General features: G+C 42.5%; 1 protein-coding gene across 2 annotated transcripts; it reads left to right on the top strand.

Moving 5' to 3' along the window:
• Positions 1-289: 289 nt before the first annotated feature.
• Positions 290-18,051, top strand: WEE2 (WEE2 oocyte meiosis inhibiting kinase). Of its 2 annotated transcripts, none has more exons than XM_075210354.1 (12): positions 290-352; positions 6,972-7,318; positions 7,778-7,971; positions 9,023-9,080; positions 9,617-9,789; positions 11,587-11,708; positions 11,824-11,970; positions 12,868-12,963; positions 14,041-14,126; positions 15,644-15,814; positions 16,997-17,139; positions 17,441-18,051. In XM_075210354.1, the coding sequence occupies exons 2-12, from the start codon at positions 6,974-6,976 to the stop codon at positions 17,589-17,591; spliced, it is 1,686 nt and encodes a 561-aa protein (XP_075066455.1). In that variant the 5' UTR covers positions 290-352; positions 6,972-6,973; the 3' UTR covers positions 17,592-18,051. The 2 variants fall into 2 exon arrangements, with proteins under 2 accessions (XP_075066455.1, XP_075066454.1); XM_075210353.1 differs by lacking the exon at positions 290-352 and adding an exon at positions 5,666-5,678.
• Positions 18,052-20,475: the final 2,424 nt, after the last annotated feature.

Genomic DNA, 20,475 nt, shown 5'->3' with positions numbered 1-20,475 from the left:
GCGGGCAGAGATACACCACTTTCACGTTACGTCACTTCCGGCGGCGGTCAGAGAGGAGACTGGAGCGGAGAACAGCTGTTCTGTGGGCAGAAAGCGACACAAAGGGATTTGTCTGAATCATAATAAATGGGGTATTGTGTCCAACTGGAGCCCATGTACCGAGTGCATCCATTCACACTAGTCCCAGTGCCCCTTATCTGCATATACACATCAACATGGGGATTCTGGCTGCCAGACATGATCTGTTTAATGAATTATTGATGAGATCATTACTGTGTAAAAAAAAACACATCTCTCTGGAAACCTGGCCCAGATAGAGCAGCAGCCATTAATAAATGTTTATTGATCTGAGGTAGGTTCTGACATGTAGACTTTCAACAGCGCTGATTTAAGTGTAAATAACACTAATACACTTTGCACACAATTTGTAATCTTCCTAATGGTTTGCTCCTTTCAGTAATATGGGATAGGCAGGGGCAGGGGGGCATCTGCTCCCCGGGTCGGTCCCATAGTGGGCTACCTTGGGCTGGATTACTGGGCCACCTGTATTATTTTTCCCTTTAAAATATAAATCTAATAGGCTGCTGAGTCAAGTCTTTCCCCTGGGGTTATGTTTGCCAGCCCTCCCCCGGGGATAGCATAGGCAAACCGAGGGGTTTTTCCTAGTGCCTGGAAACCCCCCCTAAAAACCTGGGACACTGTATAATTGAGGTGACTGGACCTTGCTCCCGCTTTACACAGTTCTGCTTGAAAAAGGAGAGCTGTGTGCACCTAACAGAAGTGCACGTAGTATTGCTCATGTATATTATAGGGATAGGAAGAGTTGGAGAGCAGCCAAGCACTGTCTAAAATTATAGCCACACCCCCATGCATGCTGGCCACGCCCACTGGCGGCGTGGTGTGAAAAACCCCTCTTTACAAATCCTGCGTTTGCCCCTGGATACGTAATGAATCTGCTCCTTTTTCTGAATGCTTATCTTTTAATATGGCACAAGAAAAACATTTTGCTCTGTTCCTATAACATTAAAATAGAGGTTTGGTAAAGACCCCAGCAGATGCAGTACCCTAAAATGGACAAATCATAAAGTGAAATGGTAAAATAATTGTTTATAATGTTTGAATAGAACGTTGTTAATTGTTTTAGTCAGTAGAGAAGAAACCAGCCAATCCGATTTTGTTTGTCCATTCAAAACAAAAAAATTTGTCCAGCATAAGGTCCATTTAGAATGGTTACACCAGAGAACTGGTAGAAATCAGGGGTTTAAAATGTCACATGCTGGCTAGATTAGGGATTCTTTCATTACAAAATTAGTTTAAGTTAGAGTTGAAAGGAGTACTCCTTGCAAAGTTGTTAGCTTGTTAAATGTTTTCCAACTTCAAATGACTTTTATTTGCTTTTACATGTCCTGCAATATTCATTAAATGCATTATTTTATTTTATTAACTTTTTAGTTTCAAACCGTATAAAAATCAAAACACATCACAGAAAGAGCAGTCGAACAGTCCAATAGCAAAATACAGTTATTGCAGTTAGACAGGGAAACATAATACAGTAACAGGTACATATCTTTTTATGTCTCGCAGATGAAAATTGGACAAGCAAGTTCATTACTAATAATAAATAAATGCATTATTTTTATTCTGTGCTTTTCAGTCATGTCTTTACATGAAAAGAGTTGACCAGGAAAAGGTCACAATGCTGATCCACAGATGCATTTGTGATCAACGCAGAAGGCACAACAGATCTATGTCGTATCTAAGGGCAAAAATAAACAACTGATGTCTTTAATACCTTACAGAAAAGCACATAAGGGAGTTTGAAAAATAGAGTTAAAGTTGTAGGAAGACAAGTAAAAGCCTATAAATTAAAGATGTCGAACACCTTTAAACCACTGCCACTTGATTCAATTATGTAAATTCTGCCCCACAAGATGTAGCCTGATCAGCCTACTGGTTGAACAGGCCCTGCCAATAGCAACCAATCAGATTCCAGCTGTCATTTTGTAAAATAAACTAAATAAATGATAGCTAGAATCTGATTGGTTGCTATGGGCAACACCTCTACTTTTCCTTTTTAGAAATGTTAGTAAATCTAACCCTTAGAGGGCAAATTTGCCACATTAGTGGCCCAATTTAACCCACATCCAGCTAATACAAACATTAAACCGGATCTTTTAGTATCTATGAAACAATTTCATACTATTTCTGGTCCAAATGCAGTCGCCGATCCCTCCTCGGTATACAAAAAATCTATGCATTAGGCAACAAAGTTAACAGAAGCTTAACTTGTAAACTCAGTGGAGAACAGGATTAAAAGTATGTTAACAGCCAATGAGCTAAAATCTCCAAGCCTTAGCAAATGGTATAGTAGTATGAATAAACCAACATTTGTATTCCTGCAAGCAAGTCTGCCAGGCTTTCAGTCACTCTGCCCCTGCTCTGTTAGAGCAGCCCCTCCTTTCTGACATGGCAAACTGCTGCAGAGGACTGAGAGAGCACTGTGGAGTTATTTAGTTATTTCATGTGTGTTATTCAGCTCAGTAATACACAGCCTCTGATATATAATAAAGTAAAATGCTGACTTTACTTAAAATGAGCACACAGAAGCATCACATGGTGGTGTTAATTAGCTCTATAAATTCGGCATGCACCATGAAGTTGTCTTTCACATACGCCTAGCAATGTGAGTTCTTGTATGTGCGTGTCCACTTCCTCTATGCGTGTCATTAGTATGACTGCACTTCACAATGCTGGAACAAACGGCATCTATAAATACAACTGTCAAAAATGCAACATAAGACATGCTTATCTATAGTGTCACAATTTGGAGATGGTTGCACACGTGGCCGACTCGCGAAAACTGCTTTACAATGATTACAAATGTTATGTAAGTGTCATGGGCTGCTTTTAACAGTGGGAAGCCCATCTGGCAGTTTTATATATGGGCCCTATTAGATTATCAATTACGACTGTAAGAATATTGAATTTAGATTGGAACCAGTGGTCCAAGTGGAAATTTAGAAGCGGCGATATGGGAAATGTAATGGGAATGTAAGTGAGGTAGTAGGAGACGTGGCATTATGGCATACCACTGTATACACCCCGACTTCCACCACTGATGCCAAATCGTGGTCCAAGGTCCTTGTCCTCTACCCAAAAATTGGTTAGGATATCTCATAGAAGGTCTATGGGTCTATTTATCAACGGGAGATAAGCCTTAGGCGAAAATGGGGAGTTTTGATGGATTTAGGGTTCTCCCTATTCATCAAAGCCCCCGGGCCAGTAAGGACTATCACTGGCGAAGGTTTTCTATGCAAAGCCTATTGGTAACAAGGACTGCAGCGGCACAAATACCGGCGCTGTCCTTTTATCTCTATCCCCATTCCAGGATGGCGATAGCCGGGGGGTCAGTTATGGGGAAAAAAACAAAAAACATTTTTTTCTTTTGTATTTAAAGTTATTTTTATTCCCTGTGATTTACAATTCTTTTCTAATAAACTTTATTTTGTATTTTGGATCTCCTTACCGCTGTCAGTCAATATCCGGGGGTTGCTCAGCGTCTCTCAGCTGCTGCGCTGACATTATTGATAAATCGTGCGGCCGAAGATTTTCTATCACTGAGACAGGCCGCGATCGGAAATCTTCAAAGCCGCTGGGTCTTGATAATTAGACCCCTTCAATTATAGGTCTCTGTGTTTAGTGAAAACAAAAGCCAGGAAGATTCTCCATCATACAGGAAGAAAGGGTGAACGCATCATCTATAAATAAAGACTGTAAGATGTGGTTTGTGTTTCTCAGGGAGTGGAAAATGGGACACAATAAATATTTTATGATAGGTGCAGAGTAAGTGTGCCAAGCTCTTATTCATACACAGATACAGCTCAGGCTGCCAAGACGAGAAGTCTGTCATCCATACAGAGTTCTTGTGTTATATATTTCATACAGAGCTATGTGTAGGTACGTCAGCATCTCTGATCAACAATGCTGTGGAGTCAATTGTACCAGTGACGTTACAGAGTGGGACAGATAGATAGATAGATAGATAGATAGATAGATAGATAGATAGATATGAGATAGATAGATAGATAGATAGACATAAATATGACATAGATGATAGATATGAGATAGATAGACAGATAAATATGACAAAGATAGATAGATAGATATTGGATAGATAAATAGATAGATAAAAATGAGACATATAGACAGACAGATAAATATGACATAGATGGATGGATAGATAGATAAAAATGAGACATATAGACAGACAGATAAATATGACATGGATGGATGGATAGATAGATAGATAGATATGACATAGATAGATAGATAGATAGATAGATAACAGATGTAATAAAGTAGAAAGACTCCCTCTAGTGAAGCAATTTTAATTGACAAATATGTGTCAAGTTCCAAAACTAGTGCAGCTCATATGTGAGTGTTTTAGGAACTAATCTGCAGTGAGGAGCTGTAGCGCCCTCTATCTGTCAGCATCAAAACAGCTGTAAAGTGTATTTAAAATGATTGTCATACATCTCTAAGCTGGAAATAATATGCTTAAATATTGAGAATTGACACAACTATTTCAGCCGGTAGTTTCTACCGGATTCGACCGTAATTAAATAAACGCAATGCTAAAATACAACTAGCATTTTCAGTTATTTGTTTTTGGGGTTTTTTTTTTAGGGGGGTGGGGAATATATATGTAAACAATAAATTGTTCCTTGTGTGAAGATGAAAAACAAAATGATGCTGCTTTGATGTAGGGTTGCTAAATTGACTTGCCTGTGTCAGCTGGGTACTTGGTGAGGGCACTAGCTGGACCCTGCAAGCTGCCCCCCCCCATGACAAGTGGTGTCTGTACAATGACCAAGTAACAAACTTTGCTGAAGTTCCAGGATCCTCATAATCCGTCCACTGTGGACTTCAACCTACGACATTTGTATTGTAAAGCGAGTACTTATAGTAGAAATGTATGTACAGAACATATATAATATTTCAAAACAAACATATGGGGGTGTTGTTTTACAATGCAATTGCGTGATTGGTTTAATGCACATTGACACCCTAAGTGACCCCCTCCCCTCCTTATCCCAGGTTCTTATACTTATCATTAGGCTGCTCCAGCAGAGCATGTTTTCTGGATCTCTGCAGCACAGCTGTTTTAATCAATGTCCTGTTGGGGGAATTAGGGGGAGGAGGGCAGGGTCTGAATGACTCTATTAGACTATAACAGGGGTGGGCAAACCAGTCCTCAAGGGCCATAAACAGTTCATGTTTTTAGGATTTCTTTAATCATGCACAGCTGAGTTAATCTATTTGGCTGGGTCAGTAATTATCCCAGCTGTTTCTACAGACAGAAATCCTAAAAACATGAACTGTTTATGGCCCTTGAGGACTGGTTTGCCCACCCCTGGACTATAAGGACCAGGGGTCGCTTTATTCCCCCATGTTCTGTATTTGCATATTGCAGCCTCTGTTCTCTTTCAGTTTACAGCTCTCCTGCTACAATCGTGGGCTGTGCAGTCTGCCAGCAGGTAAGCAGTTAACAGGGCGGGGTGCAGAGCTGTGAATTGCAGGTGATTGACAGGTGTTCAGGGTCTTATTGCTGCAGAGTATATAATAAGGGCTCAGGAGGGCATCGTTCTTCTTTGAATGGTGGAGAATGGGAGTAGCTGGTAATTACTTGCTGTGGGTTTATGAGCTGTAAGACTGGGTGTGATTGTTTGTTCTTGGCTTAGAATAAACATGGTTAATGAAATACTACTAAAATGCTCATTTTGAAAGCTATATGTAAACTATGTGCAATAATTCTAGCTTGTAATGAGTTGTTCACTTTCTACTGACCGTGTTTCTAGATCTTCCATGACCATGTTGGCCACTGGGGGCGGTGTTGTGCTGCAGTTTGAGTTTTTTTTTTTTTTTGTGCAGAACCTATAAGTTTTATTGTGTTTTTGTGTTTGTTTAGTTATCTTTATTTTTTTAGGACCTGAAAATGCTCAGCCTACCATGCAGAAGACTTGAATTTGGGGAAGACCATTATTATTATTTAGCACTATGTGAATTTATATACAAGTGTTTAATTATTTTCAGCAGCCAAAACTGGCCCACCATAATTGTATCTAATTGTTACTTGTTTGCAACTTTTTCCATGCATGCTGATGTTTTCACTCTGTAAAATGGAGTGAAACTGATAGATCCACCACACGCTACCAGATCTGTGGAAGTCTCTAGCCCAGAAACGGTCTTTATTCAGGATAGTTCACCCCAGCCTTATTTCTTCTTGTCTTGACGTTGACAATGTTAGTTGTCCAAACTGAAATGCACTGTCACTTTCTGACACCGGATGTGATTGGAGTGTCCCTTAGTTCAGGGACCGTTCTGTGCTGAGTTGGTGCATTAAAGTGCATTTTATTTGTCTTGATGGACCCTGGTGGGCTGCGATTGCCATCAGTGGTGGAAGTGGGCTGGCAGACGATGGTACCATAGTGCTACTTATCCTACTGCTGTGAGTGTAAAACCATCAAATTCCATTCACTTGCTTACTCTGCCTCGTGCAACATCCAGCTCCGTTAAAGTCTATGTATTGCAGAACTGAATAACATACCAGAAATAAGCAAAGCATTTTTACTTGCCTTGATGTCCACTAAGCTCTTTCACCTACATTATTAGGGAGGCTTCTCTCTCTTGCATCAAGACCAGTTGATTTTCACAGCAAACTGACATGCTGTGCTTTATTTTTGAGCTTTTTGTGCTGTAGCAGATCCACCAGGGACTGTCTTAAAGAGGTTGCTTCAGCTGTTTGTAATGACAGGGGAGGACATACAGAGTTACATTTTTTACTTTTAAGAGCTTTGGTGAAATGTCAAGGTAACACTAGACAACGCGTTTTACTTTCTGGCTTTATGTTGGTAATGTTTCAGTTATGGGGCTGAGCTGTTCTTTGACTTTTTTAGCTTTGTCTCCTGCAGGGATGACGTCTACAATGGCGCATGAATCTGGAATTGTGCAGAAACTAGACTTCTCCAGCAGTGAGGAAGAGGATGGTGGCGGCAGCACTGGATATATTAAGGGTTCTTCATGCACAAATGAACCCAGTGCCAACCTGGCATGGAGAACACACACAAGCCCTTTCCCCGTCACTCCCCAGAGGAACGAAAGAGGAGTCTCTCCATCCCTGGATGACTCTCAGGAAAAGAGCCCTGGTAGTGACAGTTCTCCACGGCAGATGGATGCAGACGGGGAATGTCCTGGAACCCCCATTCTGTACAACACATGGAAGAAGCTGAAACTCTGTGATACTCCATACACCCCAAAGGTAAAACTGGATTCTTCCATTCTGATTGAAAGGGGGAGTTTCACTGACGTATGATTTTACTATACTTGTTTTTAATATCCCTTGACACCCGAGTATAAGTACTTGTTAAAGACTTATTATTTTTTAACAAACCTGATTTTATTAAAGCTTCATTCCCCCCCCCCCCCCCCCCATCCCATCCCATCCCCCTTACTTGACTAGGTAGGGTTTGCTGGTGGGGAAGGCCAGTCTTTCAGAGCAGGTCACACCTGCTTAATTGAGGTCTACATCCTTCTTTGTTCCACCATCGTTTATATTGCCGAGTCCTGGAGCTATAGCTGTTAGTTTTTAGACTTTAGAACATAGTTGTGCACATACAGGAAGTCTTGTGTTCCGCTACGGAACCTTTCCAAATCCAACTGCTCATTATTAAGGTCTGGTAACTGCAGAACAATGACTCGTGCTGTGATCTGTTTGCAGAGTTTGTTGTACAAGAACTTTCCTTCTCCTGGCTCCAGAGTGCCCTGCAGGGGGCAGAGGCTTCTACGGTTTGCAGCTGGCACCGGTGCGGAGCTGGAGGACCCTGCACTGGTCAACATCAATCCTTTCACCCCTGAAACCTATCGACAAATGCAGCTCAACTCAAACGGGAAGAGGAAGGCCGAGAATTGCAGGTAATCTGACATCCTGGCCCACAAACTTGTATGTGTTTTTTGTTTGATGTTTTTTCCTTGGATCTGTATTTGAAAGAGCCAATGGGAATTTTTGGGTGCTAATTAATGAGAAGCATTAGAGGTGTACTACGGATTTGTGACTTAAGATCACTTGACCTATAGACTTGGGCCATCTACAAATGAGTCCCATTACTGGGCCCTGACCACTTAAAGGGGTTTTCATTTTAAGTGTTGTGATCAACCTCCCCCAATCCTTAAAAATAGGACCCCCCAACAAAGTCCCATCTGAGACCTTCATTATTTGTTAAATTTAGCAGAACACGCTATTGCCAGGCTTCATTATAGAATTTGCCAATTACCCCCCAAGCTGGTGGTACGACCACGCTCAAGAAGTCCAGCGCATTCTCAGAAGAACGTGAGTCTCTAGACGGTGGCGGTATTGCCAGTACCCCTCACCTCTGGACCCCATAGTGGCCATGATCCCTGCATCGGCATCAAGTCCACCACCGTTTAGCAGGTTCCCAGCACCCATTGGGATCTCTGCCTCTTTTGCTGCTGCTCGGGCCTGTCGGGGACAAGACATCCTACGTAGTGATCTGCAAACAGCCGCTAACTTTATGATGCAGTACGTGGATCTACCCCATTCTGGAGTGACCCGAGCAGTCTAGAAGTGATAAGTGGTTACTGGGATACCGCCAAGGTCATTGGATGGTGGCCCAGTTGGCACACTCCCACTAATGTCCTACGTACAGTTAAGGGGGTGATTTGTGCACAATACTAAAAGTAGAAATCCCCATGAAGTTTAATAATGTTAAATATATCTTTGTAGATTTGCTGCCCTCCATTGGCAAAGTGGGCTACATACTTCTACAGACCAGTCCCCTTGGAATCTCTAGTGGGCTAGGATTTCTGAATCTATTTCTCGCCATAGACTGCCATTATTTTAGGCAAATTCTTTTTTTTAAAATTTCATGTTTGTTTTGGTAGGTGTCTTGGTCTATTTGTGTCTAATATATCAACTTTAATACTTGCTCTTTATTTTGTTTTCTAGCTCTGATCCACCATTCAAATACAGGGAAAGTGAGCCTACTGCATCGTTTCATTCAAAGGTGTGTGTGTGCGCTTTAAGATTCGATAGACCTGTTTTTGGGGTGTCTCAAAACGTCCTCAAGACAGGACAGTTTTTTTAAATGATCTGCAAAATACGTCACCTTTAAATTTAACACCTAAATAGCACACGGGTACAAGCTTCTACCCAAAATCCATTTCTGTCACTTCTGCTTAGTTCTGGAACGCGATTCACTAAACATTGTGGAAAGTAATCTGTAGCGGTCCTCGACTGTATAACTAGAAATGATTGGGCCACTCAGCAGAATTTTAAAGGGTTCCTCCTTGGGTCTGTCCATTCAAGTCCTGCCTAGGACTAGATTTACCCTCCCTGCTCTAGATCTATAGATCACAGGGTAGAACAAACTCCTTACAGCTCACGCTGGTTGGAGAGGGCTGAAATCTCCACCCACAATGTAATGTACTGACTCCACCCCTTCGGGGCAGACACAGGGTTAAATTTCATATTGGTTCAACCCACAAAATGGCTGCCTCCACAGTGTGCTTCAATTAAAGCTTCATTTCTCTTACTCGCCAGAGATTTGTCCTGCGTAAAACAAACATGGTGTCTAGGTACAAGACTGAATTCCTGGAGATTGAAAAGATTGGCTCCGGGGAGTTTGGAGCGGTGTACAAGTGCGTGAAGAGGCTGGACGGCTGCGTTTATGCGATCAAGCGTTCCAAGAAGCCCCTAGCGGGGTCCACGGATGAGTAAGTACAGTCCAGCTGTAGCACCTTCCCGTATGTCGTGTAGCTGTCAAATCAGCAGGAGACTGCACCGTGCACGCACTACTCCCTGAATTGGGCGTGGCTCTCCAGATGGCGCTAGGCCACCCTCCAAGCCTATTCTTTCCTCATCAAACACTGACACCTTCATGTGCAGAGCTGCATGACTCCAACTGTCCCTTGCATTTGGGACAAACTTCTCTCAGTAAGGGATTGCCCCAAAATTAGAACAGATAACTGATCTGTGTTGCAGCTTTCACTTCCGGCTTCTGCAGTTGCTGTCTGACCAGATCCTTCAAAGTTTGGACCTTTTTTATAAAAGGAATAGGTTCTATTCAATAAGAGGATAGTAGATTAATGGGTGAAGACACTAGATCTACCTAGCCAGGCCAGACCTTAAATTGGTAGCATTCGCATTAAGTATATAGTCCACTTATGTAATCGCTGAGCTTCTTGACCCTTGCCTGGTGTTCCACCCCCCCCACCCCCCCCCCCCCCCCCCTCCCCATGTGCGCTGCTCAGTCCTTTCACTGAGTGGATCTTATGCAGTATTTGTCTCACAGCAGGTAGCTAGTACCAGGTGGGGGGGGGGGGATACTCTGCTCCCCTCAGTCGGGGCAGTGAGCTGATCCCAGGGGAAGGTCCAGCAGTAAGCACAGCAATGCCTTGGTCTGGCCAGCGTGACTTTATTGGGGTCACCCCTCACCCTTTCCTACCCAAAATAAGAATAATAATGTAATGGGTGCTTCCTACTTGGGGAAAACTCCTGTGAAGTCTGTATCCAGTCACTTCCTGATTGCCGTACGCTGTCTTGTATGACTTTTAACTATATGAAAATGCCTTTGTGCTCAGTCCCCTACTACATAAATGCAGCCTTAATGCTCTGATGTCCTTCAGGTTGCAGATTTTGCATTGAGCCCATCAAATTCTTTATACCACCTTAATAGTAATATCATTTATTGTGCATCACAAAGGGCATTAGCTGAATTTTAGGAAATGCTAAATCTGTAGATGTGACCTGGAAGTACTGCTGCCATGGGAAGGGGTCCGACAGAGGACAGAGGCGCAGGGTAGCCAAATCCTTCCACAATTTGAGTTTTCAGTGCTGGCCCTTCCGTTGAAAAAAATTTGCCCTTAGTATTAGAATATTTAGCCCATTAAGATTAAATTATTCATCAAAATGGCTCTTATTATGGGGACATGGTTTTAGAAACAAGATCAGTATTTCTGAACAGATATAAAAAGGTGAAGAAATGCATAATACAATTAGATGGTTTGGTATGAAGTTAGGCAGGGATAGCAGGGGGGTAAACGCAGGATTTGTAGAGGGGGGTTTCCACGCCACCAGTGGGCGTGACCAGCATGCATGGGGGCGTGGCTATAATATTAGACAGTGCTAGGCTGCTCTCCAACTCTTCCTATCCCTATAATATACATGGGCAATGCTGCATGCACTACTATTGGGTGCACGCAGCTCTCCCTTTACAAGCAGAGCCGTGTGAAGCGGGGGCAGGGTCCAGCCACCTCAATTATACAGTGCCCCAGGCTTGGAGGGGGGTTTCCATGCACTAGGAAGCCCACCTCGGTTTGCCTATGGGAAGAGATGCTGAATGATGAGGCAGATGTATGGGGCTGTGAGGTGTTAGACCCTGGGCCACGGCATCCTTGGTAAAACTTATTTTGAATGATGGCTGTGATAGGAAGTTTAAGTAATATCTCGGCAGATAAAACGTCTTTACGTATGGAGTCTGCTTTACGTTCTGCTTGTGCCCTCTCCTGCAGGCAGCTGGCATTACGGGAAGTCTATGCTCATGCGGTCCTGGGTCATCACCCCCACGTTGTGCGTTACTACTCGGCCTGGGCTGAAGATGACCACATGATTATACAGAACGAGTACTGCAATGGTAAGTCCTCCATACAAAGTGACACGTCCTGGAACGTGTTGGGTTCCTCACTAACCCCCCCCCCCCTCCACCCACATAATGCAATGATCTGATTTAATGAAGTTTTTGATGTCAGGTGGGAGTCTGCAGAACCTGATTATGGAGAACACAAAGCACGGACAGCTGGTCATGGAGCAGGAACTGAAGGAGATTCTACTGCAAGTGTCCATGGGGCTGAAATACATCCACAGCTCGGGGTTGGTGCATATGGATATCAAGCCAAGTTGGTACCTCCAGCTACATCACTCTTTATTTTATTCTATTATCCGTTATGTTAAATGTATACACCAGGTGACACCAGTACAGATGTGTTGTAGGTCCATCACAATGTAAACAGTTTTGCACAGTTAATAGGAATAAATTGTTTCACTCGGACCCTGAGAAGTATTTGTACCAGGAATGTTTTTGTTTTTTCTTATTTTAAAAACTTTCAATCAAGTTTTGCAGACCTTATGTACAGTCCTTTGGGTGACCATCCCAGCCAATGAAAAGCTGGTATCTTATTGGCAGACTACTCAACCACTGTATGAAGTCATTGGCCAACTGAGTTGGGCAAGCTCCTTGCAACCACAGAAGCTTATTAAACATCGGGTTGCCCGGCCATTAGGCCAAACAATCCAATCTGGCATCTTTATTCTAATGACAGTGGCACCTGTATGCAAATGAGGGTATAATCTACAAAGTTGGAGCTTTGGGAGGAGAGTGATAACGTCCAAGTTCCTTTGTTTAGCATTGGCATCTTGATCTGATTGGTTTGTTGTTCTTGTGTGTGGGGGTGAAAGGTCCACTTTAATGTGCATCCATCGCTTATACTGAATGGGGGGAGCCATTGATAAATCTGTATTAATGAGTCTTTGCATTCACTAGGAGACTCACTAGATACTAATGAATTAGAAGATGTGTTCTATTATTGTTTTCAGCCAAATAAAATGTCTGTCTCGTTTGTGCAGATGTTGGTATAAGTGAAAGCTATGGGGCTACAGCTCTTGATGTGATTTGTGTTTTAAATAATTACTTTGTTGTAAGATGCTAGTGGTGGATGTCACTGATTCCTCTAGACTTCTAAGATGATGTAATAGAATTTAATTTATATATTTTTTTTAAACCGTGATTCTTTCAGGTAATATCTTCATCTGCCGGAAGATGACAGAGTTGGGACAGGATGAAAGCGATGGGGAGGATGACCTATCGTCTGCGAGTGTATCGTATAAAATTGGTCGGTATCTTTTAACAAACAAGAATTTCTCTTACACACAGATGCATTTGTCCTGAGTGCTCCCACATGCTGACCTTGTAGTTGGGTCGTGCACACTTTAAATCTGCTGTGATCATTCTATTAGAGCAAACCAAACCGTGTAAATAAGCTGCGACCTTTCGTGAGGTTAGGTCCCTTTGTCGTCAGGCTTTTTTCACAAGCTCTTGTCTTCAATAAAGTTTAAATAGATTTAACGTGTGCATGGCCCACCTGTTCAACGTTTATATGATTAAAGATGTTTGATAGTTCACATTCACACTTTAAATTCCATTTTAGGCCCAGTCTTCCTGTATTTTTAGGTTCAGGCAATACTAACAATACCGATGGAGACAGCGGAGTAATTTGGGGGCTGTGTGATAGACATAACTTTCATTATATAAACCAGTGGTTCCATCATATTGAAAAACATTCCCTCATAAGCTTTTACAGTATCTGTATTTCTAATCCCTGAAGCTTCTCTATATACCAGACTTGGCTTAAGTTGAGCTTTAGATGTTAGCAGTCAATTACATCTGTTTCTATAATGGCTACTAGAACTGTAATTGTGAAGACGACTGTCTCTAAAACCTCCCACTGTTATCCTTTGAACAAACTTTAATCTGTTCTTGACATTTAGTCCCCTCCCCAATACTATACAAATGTAGTGTGGGTCACACTACTTGCGTTCATAATTGTAAAGCCAGTGGTCATATAATACTGCTTATAGGTTGGAACTTGTTGACATGAGACAACACGGCAATGGGTATCTAAAGTTGGGCGAGGTCTGTTGGCTCAGTTCTCTTACATAAAATTATGGTACAGCGACCAATATTGGTCTGGACAAAATATTGCCAATGGGGTCATTTATAAACTGGTGCACAGACAACTGCGTAACCGGTGCTGTAATTGGACATTTACTGTTGTATTATAAACGCTATTCTGCTCTGAGGATTACAGTGCATTAATAGCGGTTTCCTGTTGACCAGTTTTAATAAAGGTCTTGTGTATTTTATACTGAGTGGGTTTCATGTCCCCCTTATGTCACCTCTCCGGCTCCAGGTGACCTTGGTCATGTGACGTCAATCACAAACTCGCAGGTCGAGGAAGGAGACAGCCGGTTCCTGGCTAATGAGATCCTGCAGGAGGTAAATGTAGAGCCCTGGCATTGTCCCCCATATTAAGCTGATTACACACTAATGCAATTATTGGGCAGATTCCTCGATAAACGACTGTCTTGGTCAGATACTGTAAGTATGTACATTCCCGCCATCATGTTTTATCGTTAACACAACATATCGTTGTTCTAAACTTTCTAAAAATCACAATAAATGATGGAACGATGTTGGGCAAATGTGGAAGTGTGACCAGCAGTGTACACATCTCTATGGTGTGCAGAGTCACAATCGTTTTAGCAGATGAGAAGGCAAATTGTGTAGGTGTGTACGCATGAGTCTGCAGGCCTCAGTCCCTGGTAAAATTGTTACAGAAATCACTGTAGTGAGATTACATCAGTGTGCACCCAGTTATACATTGTTGCAGCTTTGAATTGTTAGAGTATTCTAAGGGGGGTATTCTATTGTTAGCGTTAACGCTGAAAAACGAGCACTCAAAAAATATTACCGGTTATACGGTAATATTGCGTGCGAAAAGCGTTAATACGGTAGTTTACTCGCGGAATTTCAGCTCGCCGCTCAGGGGGCTGCGAGCTGAAATTCCGCGAGTAAACTACCGTATTAACGCTTTTCGCGCGCAATATTACCGTATAACCGGTAATATTTTTTGAGCGCTCGTTTGTTAGCGTTAACTATTGAATACGCCCCTTAGGGGGGTATTCAATTATTAGCGAGATCCCCGGAAAAACGAGCGCTCGAAAAATATTACCATTAATACGGTAATATGCGCGTAAATACCGTTATTACGGTAGTTTACTCGCTGAATTTCAGCGAGTAATTACCGTATTAACGCTAATATTTTTCGAGCGCTCGTTTTCCGGGGATCTCGCTAACAATTAAATACCCCCCTAAAACATTCAAATCCCATTGTGATATAGTCACTTTGATATCTATCGGCTTCGATATTTTGCGACATCACACACATACTGGCATACATATTAAAGGGATTGTATTGTAAATGAAAATCTGTTGTACTGTATGGGTTAAATGATTTTATCACCATGGAATCCCAGGACCCTTCCGCTTTCATATAGTCGGTGACCTTATGTTGACCATACCTGAAGTGATGGACACCAGCATAGCTTTCAATGACTGATTGTCGCTCTGTTACCCAGGGCTTACAGTGGTTCTCAAGTGCAGCCGTGAGTCACTGCGCAAAACGCCGGTGGCCACACTAGCGAACCGGTGGTTAAACCCAAAGTGGCAATGAATTTTGCTTTAAGATGGTTTCACTTTATTGCAGACTTCCCATGAAAATCCAGTTGCTCCTGAAATTACACCATTGGTAGAAATAGGTTCCTACAGCGGTCTTATGGCATTGTGCAGAAGCATGGAGAGGCGATTATTATTTACTCTGAGCAAACTCTTATCCGTATCACTGTTTATTGGATGGAAAGCTCTACCTGGGGACCTTTATAATAAACCATCTGCATTGTATTCTGGTTGTGTGACTGGTCAGATATGGCGTTCACCTACCTGCTTTGTTTCAGGATTATAGCCATCTCCCCAAGGCTGACCTCTTTGCGCTTGGCCTCACGATCACAGTGGCAGCTGGCGCAGGACCTCTACCGCGCAATGACAATAGCTGGCACCATATCAGAAAAGGAAACTTGCCGGAGATTCCCCAGTCCCTCACTCCAGCCTTTCATGACCTACTTGAGGTAACAGCTCTCGTCTAACGTTCTATAATCACTATGGCGATAACTGTTATACAGAGTGTAAGCAATGCCAGACTACACCGTAAGTGGAGTATCTTTCAACGTAGAATGGAGGCTGCTTAATGAACTAAAGTGTGAGAACTCGGGAAGAAAACATAACATCTCTCTAGGAACCTATAACAATGCTTTACTGGAACAATTTAAAGTTTTTGTCTCCAGGCCAGAAATTTTAATTAAGTCGTCTTATGGGCCTTAGTGGATGGGTTTAGATTAACGTATTAATGTTGTCATTAAAATCTATCGATTAGTCAGAACTCACAGCAGACTTGGACCTATAATCTCTTTAAAAGTTGTTACGACCCATGGCATTAAAAGTACACCAGATTCTATTTAATGGCTAATATTCAATGTCTTGATACTTGCTGACGTGTAGGTACCATCTGTATGCACTAGATCAGACATGATGCTCTATGCTTAGTGGCTAGGTCATGGTACACATTTTAAGTGTGTTAAATCCAAACCCAAAATCCATGTGTGAGAATATTTCTATGAGGAAGCATAAGGGAGAGTTACTGGTGCAGTCAGTGGCTGAGTATGAGCTGAATGGAATTTGACAGTTGTACAATAAAAGCAGTAGAAGTGGCGGTATGGCTCGGCACCATATACACCCCCACTTGCACCACTTGGTACAGTCCAACAATTCCATACTCTTGACTCACACAAGCGCATTGTTTTGGTGTGGTGAGTCCTTCCCTCCCTCTCACTAGAGACCTCTGCTGGCCAGCTTCCGAAACTGCATGAGAGCATGAGGATGCTCCCCACAGATCGAAATGTTTCAATTACCGGCATTGGTCTCCAGTATCAGTGATAAACTTCATTGCTTTGAGCAGGCGGTGGGTGTGCTCGAGAATCACTACTCTTTCAATACTCCATATACTTTCCATGGTAGTCTCACATGTTGTAACTGCAGAGGCAAAATGGAATATTATATGTAACAGCCCACTTTCTAAACATCAGGGCTGTGGGAGAGGGGCCGGGTGCAACACAAGTGGGTGCAGTTTATGAATATTTTAGGTTCATTTGATTAAAATTGAGGGCTAGGGGGAGGCATTTTTGTTTCTTACCCCAAGCCCTAAAATTTTAAGTTACGACTGCTAAACATCCACCTTTTCATTCCTCCTACAGCTCCTGATCCACCCGGATCCGCTAGCGAGACCTTCGGCAGCTGCAATGGTCAAACACCCAGTTCTGAGACGATCTCTTGGGAAGGCCGCACAGCTTCAGAAACAACTCAATGTTGAAAAGTTTAAAACAGCCATGCTAGAGAGGTTAGTGGGAATACTGCTGAGAGTTCAACACTGTAGTGTATCTGACGAAATCGAAGGCTCGTCGGATACACCTGATGAGCCTTCGTCAGGTATATCTGACCTGCAGCTCTCAAAGTGTTGTGAAACTACAAGCCCCAGAATGCTTTGCCAGTAGATGGCTCAGATAACTGGCCAGGATTGCTCTATAGACTGGTATGACCACTGCTCTGCCTTGTGCTGTAAATCACCCGCTCCACCTATAAAACTATCTATTCAACTAGTTTGCACTTTTTGTCTAATGCTTCTGCCTCTCTGCCCACAGGGAGCTGAAAGCTGCAAAACTGGCACAGAACTCTGCAAAGGACGAGTGCCCCGACCTACCCACTCAGGCGGATCTGCTCTGCAGGGGAAGAAGGCGCCTGGTAGGGGGCAGAAATACTCGTTCATTAAGCTTCAACTGTGGCGGTTATTAGGGACTGCTGCCAGTGACCTCTGGGTCATTGGCGTTGAATGAAAGCCCCACCCGTCCCTTGCCAGATCCACAGTAGCGGAGGAGCTGCAGGATGCCCATCAATGGCCTACACCTTTAACATCCAAGACTCTTGTATCTTCTAAGCATTACTGTGATGGCAGGGGCCACGTTGTACTTTAAAGATGGCAGTTGTAATGCCCAGATCTACAAACTTTCAATAAATCATGCCCATGCCACTGTGCCAGCATTGGATCAGACTCCTTTCCTAGACTTCTGGTTGTGCTGTATCTGTCGTTGTATATATCGATGTTTAGAAGCTTAATCTTGTGCTGCACTGTTGCTTTAAGGATGTGGATTTTTTTCTTTTTATTATTTTACAATTGAATCTGTTAATGCACTATATTTTTTTATCTTAATTTATCTTGTGTTTTAAATAAAATTTTAACTTTGGAAGCCTTTCATTGGTTTTGATAGCCTGATAACTGCAAATAGGGGGTAAACACAGCAGTTCCAGAGAATAGATTGGTTGAGCGCATGTGGAACAATAATTAAAATTAAAGTTAAAAAAAAACCTCCTATAAGTGTTCCTGAATACATTACATGTGTCAATAATATTTATAAATGAGAAAAAAAACCAACTCTCAAATCTTCCCAAGTTCTTATAATAACCCTGCTGCCAGTATGGTGATCTCTATTTTATAAGGAATCTGAAGGGGAGAACCTATCACTCCTCCTCTGTGCTACCTAATCTGCAGTTCCTCCTAGTAAACAGATTGTGCCCTGCATCTAAAGGGGCGAGATCTGTGGTTCTGGTACCCAAGTAGGGTCCTGCATTGTTCTTGGTATTCTAATTCAATACATTCTTCCATTAATAACTCTGGAATCTGGGATCCCAGTTGAATAAAGGTTGAGTACCCCAGCTGCTCATCAGTACAGCAGTCGGTGTGTAGGGACGACAGCTGCATGGCGGAGTGCTTGGAATCAGGCAAGAAAGGAATAGAGCAATGATTAGTAGATTGACTGGTGGTTTCCTCAATCTTCATACTCAGGTTTTGAGTGTAGTTACTTTTAATCCTAGAAATAAATGGGGCTGACACGATTGGCGGAGGATTTGCTTATGGTTTTAAATCATGGGTTTGGTTAAATAGCTTTATTGGCCACTAGCCATTTACTTTATACTTGTATTTTATCTTGCAGTATAATATACTGATCTACCAGACTGCACAGAAAGCGGTGAGGGAATGGTGATCATATGGTATAGACCAGTGTTGGCTAACCTGTGGTACTCCAGGTGTTGTGAAACTACAAGTCCCAGCATACCCTTCCAACAATAAGCTGCTATATATTGACAGAGCATGCTGGGACTTGTAGTTTCACAACACCTGGAGTGTCACAGGTTAGCCAACACTGGTATAGACCAAGGCCGTAATTGGGGCTGTGCAACAGGGGCGACCGCCCAGGGGGCGCATCGCTTTAGGGGTGCGCAATTTAGGAATATTTTAGGTTAATTTGGTTCAAATTGAGAGCTAAGGGGGCGGCATTTGTCTGTTGCCCCAGGCGCTAGAATTCTAAGTTACAGCTGTGGTATAGACAATATAATGTCATTACCCCACAGTGTAACGCAAGTTGGTTTGTGTGTGAGCCTAAGCTGGAAAGTGATATCCTACCATGTATTTCTGTAACTGGGGCAAATTGTAAATGTGGGCAGCACAGTGCCTTAGTGGTGAGCACTTCTGCCTCACAGCACTGGGGTCATGAGTTCAATTACTGACCATGGCCTTATCTGTGTGGCATTTGTATTTTCTCCACGTGTTTGCGTGGGTTTCCTCCCACACTCAAACATACTGGTGGGTAAATTGGCATCTATTAAATTAACCCTAGTCTCTCTCTGTCTGTGTGTGTATTAGGGTATTTAAACTGTAAGCCCCAATGGGGAGGGACTGATGTGAGTGAGTTCTCTGTACAGCGCTGTGGAATTAATAGCGCTATATAAATAGCTGGTTATGAATGTGTGAAAGTTCCCTTAATACCAGTGGGTTCTACAAGGGAACCTATGTTTTGTTTGGTTTTTTTTGACGGAGTCTTTCTCAAAGTATAAACTTTGTCCAACTGTTAAAACTTTATTGGAAATTTTCTTTTTTTAGGGATTTTTTTTTTTTGGGCTTGGTTATAAATTAGAAATTCTACATTGAATGGCACAAAAGTGCAGGAAACGGGTGATAAAGATGTTTTTGGTTTTTCAAATCAAATGCTCTTGCCCTGGCTGCAATCTGTAGGACTCCTCATTCAGTTTCCTTCTATCTTCAATTCTGGAAACCTTTCCACTGCCTTTGTGAATATCCAGAGTGTTCTGGGAGATCAGGCAAATTTCAGGGTGTCATCTTAGACTCTGGGAGACCAGGCTCTCTACCTGAACCCTGCATCACTGGAAGTGGGAGAGGCGTTGACAACGCATTTCACCTTATCAGGCCCTGCCACTGCAGCGCATTGATGTGAATCATGTCATTGCACAGTGGAATACATGGCTTGATGCGCTATGATACAAGTATGGTCCAGAGGGGTGTGGTAAACTTGTCCCAAAGGTGTTAGAAGCCTGTGGAAGTAGCTGAGAATAACTAATGCCAAGAAATAATCACTACACAAACGAACTGTTTAATAAATGAAAATCTGATTTGTTGGTAAAAATATTGTAATAACAAATTGTAATTGGATATAAAAAGAAAAAATGGGCAGATAAATGATGTAAATATTAAAATAATAAAGGGCCATAAATCATGCAGAAACGGGTTTATCTGCACAGTTTAGGCGTTTGTTAGATAGCTAGGTTACTAAAGCTGGGTACACACTACACGGTTTTCTGTCCAATAATCGCCTCAACCAGCCGA

This window comes from Mixophyes fleayi, chromosome 4, assembly GCF_038048845.1.
Source record: "Mixophyes fleayi isolate aMixFle1 chromosome 4, aMixFle1.hap1, whole genome shotgun sequence".
Classification (NCBI taxonomy): domain Eukaryota; kingdom Metazoa; phylum Chordata; class Amphibia; order Anura; family Limnodynastidae; genus Mixophyes; species Mixophyes fleayi.
This window is presented reverse-complemented; position numbering and strand designations above follow the sequence as displayed.

Excerpts from the sequence above, each read along its gene's own strand:
- WEE2 (XM_075210353.1), top strand. Across the intron at positions 15,815-16,996 it reads CCTTTCATGACCTACTTGAG|CTCCTGATCCACCCGGATCC; the intron begins GTAACAGCTCTC and ends TTCCTCCTACAG. Across the intron at positions 17,140-17,440 it reads AAAACAGCCATGCTAGAGAG|GGAGCTGAAAGCTGCAAAAC; the intron begins GTTAGTGGGAAT and ends CTCTGCCCACAG.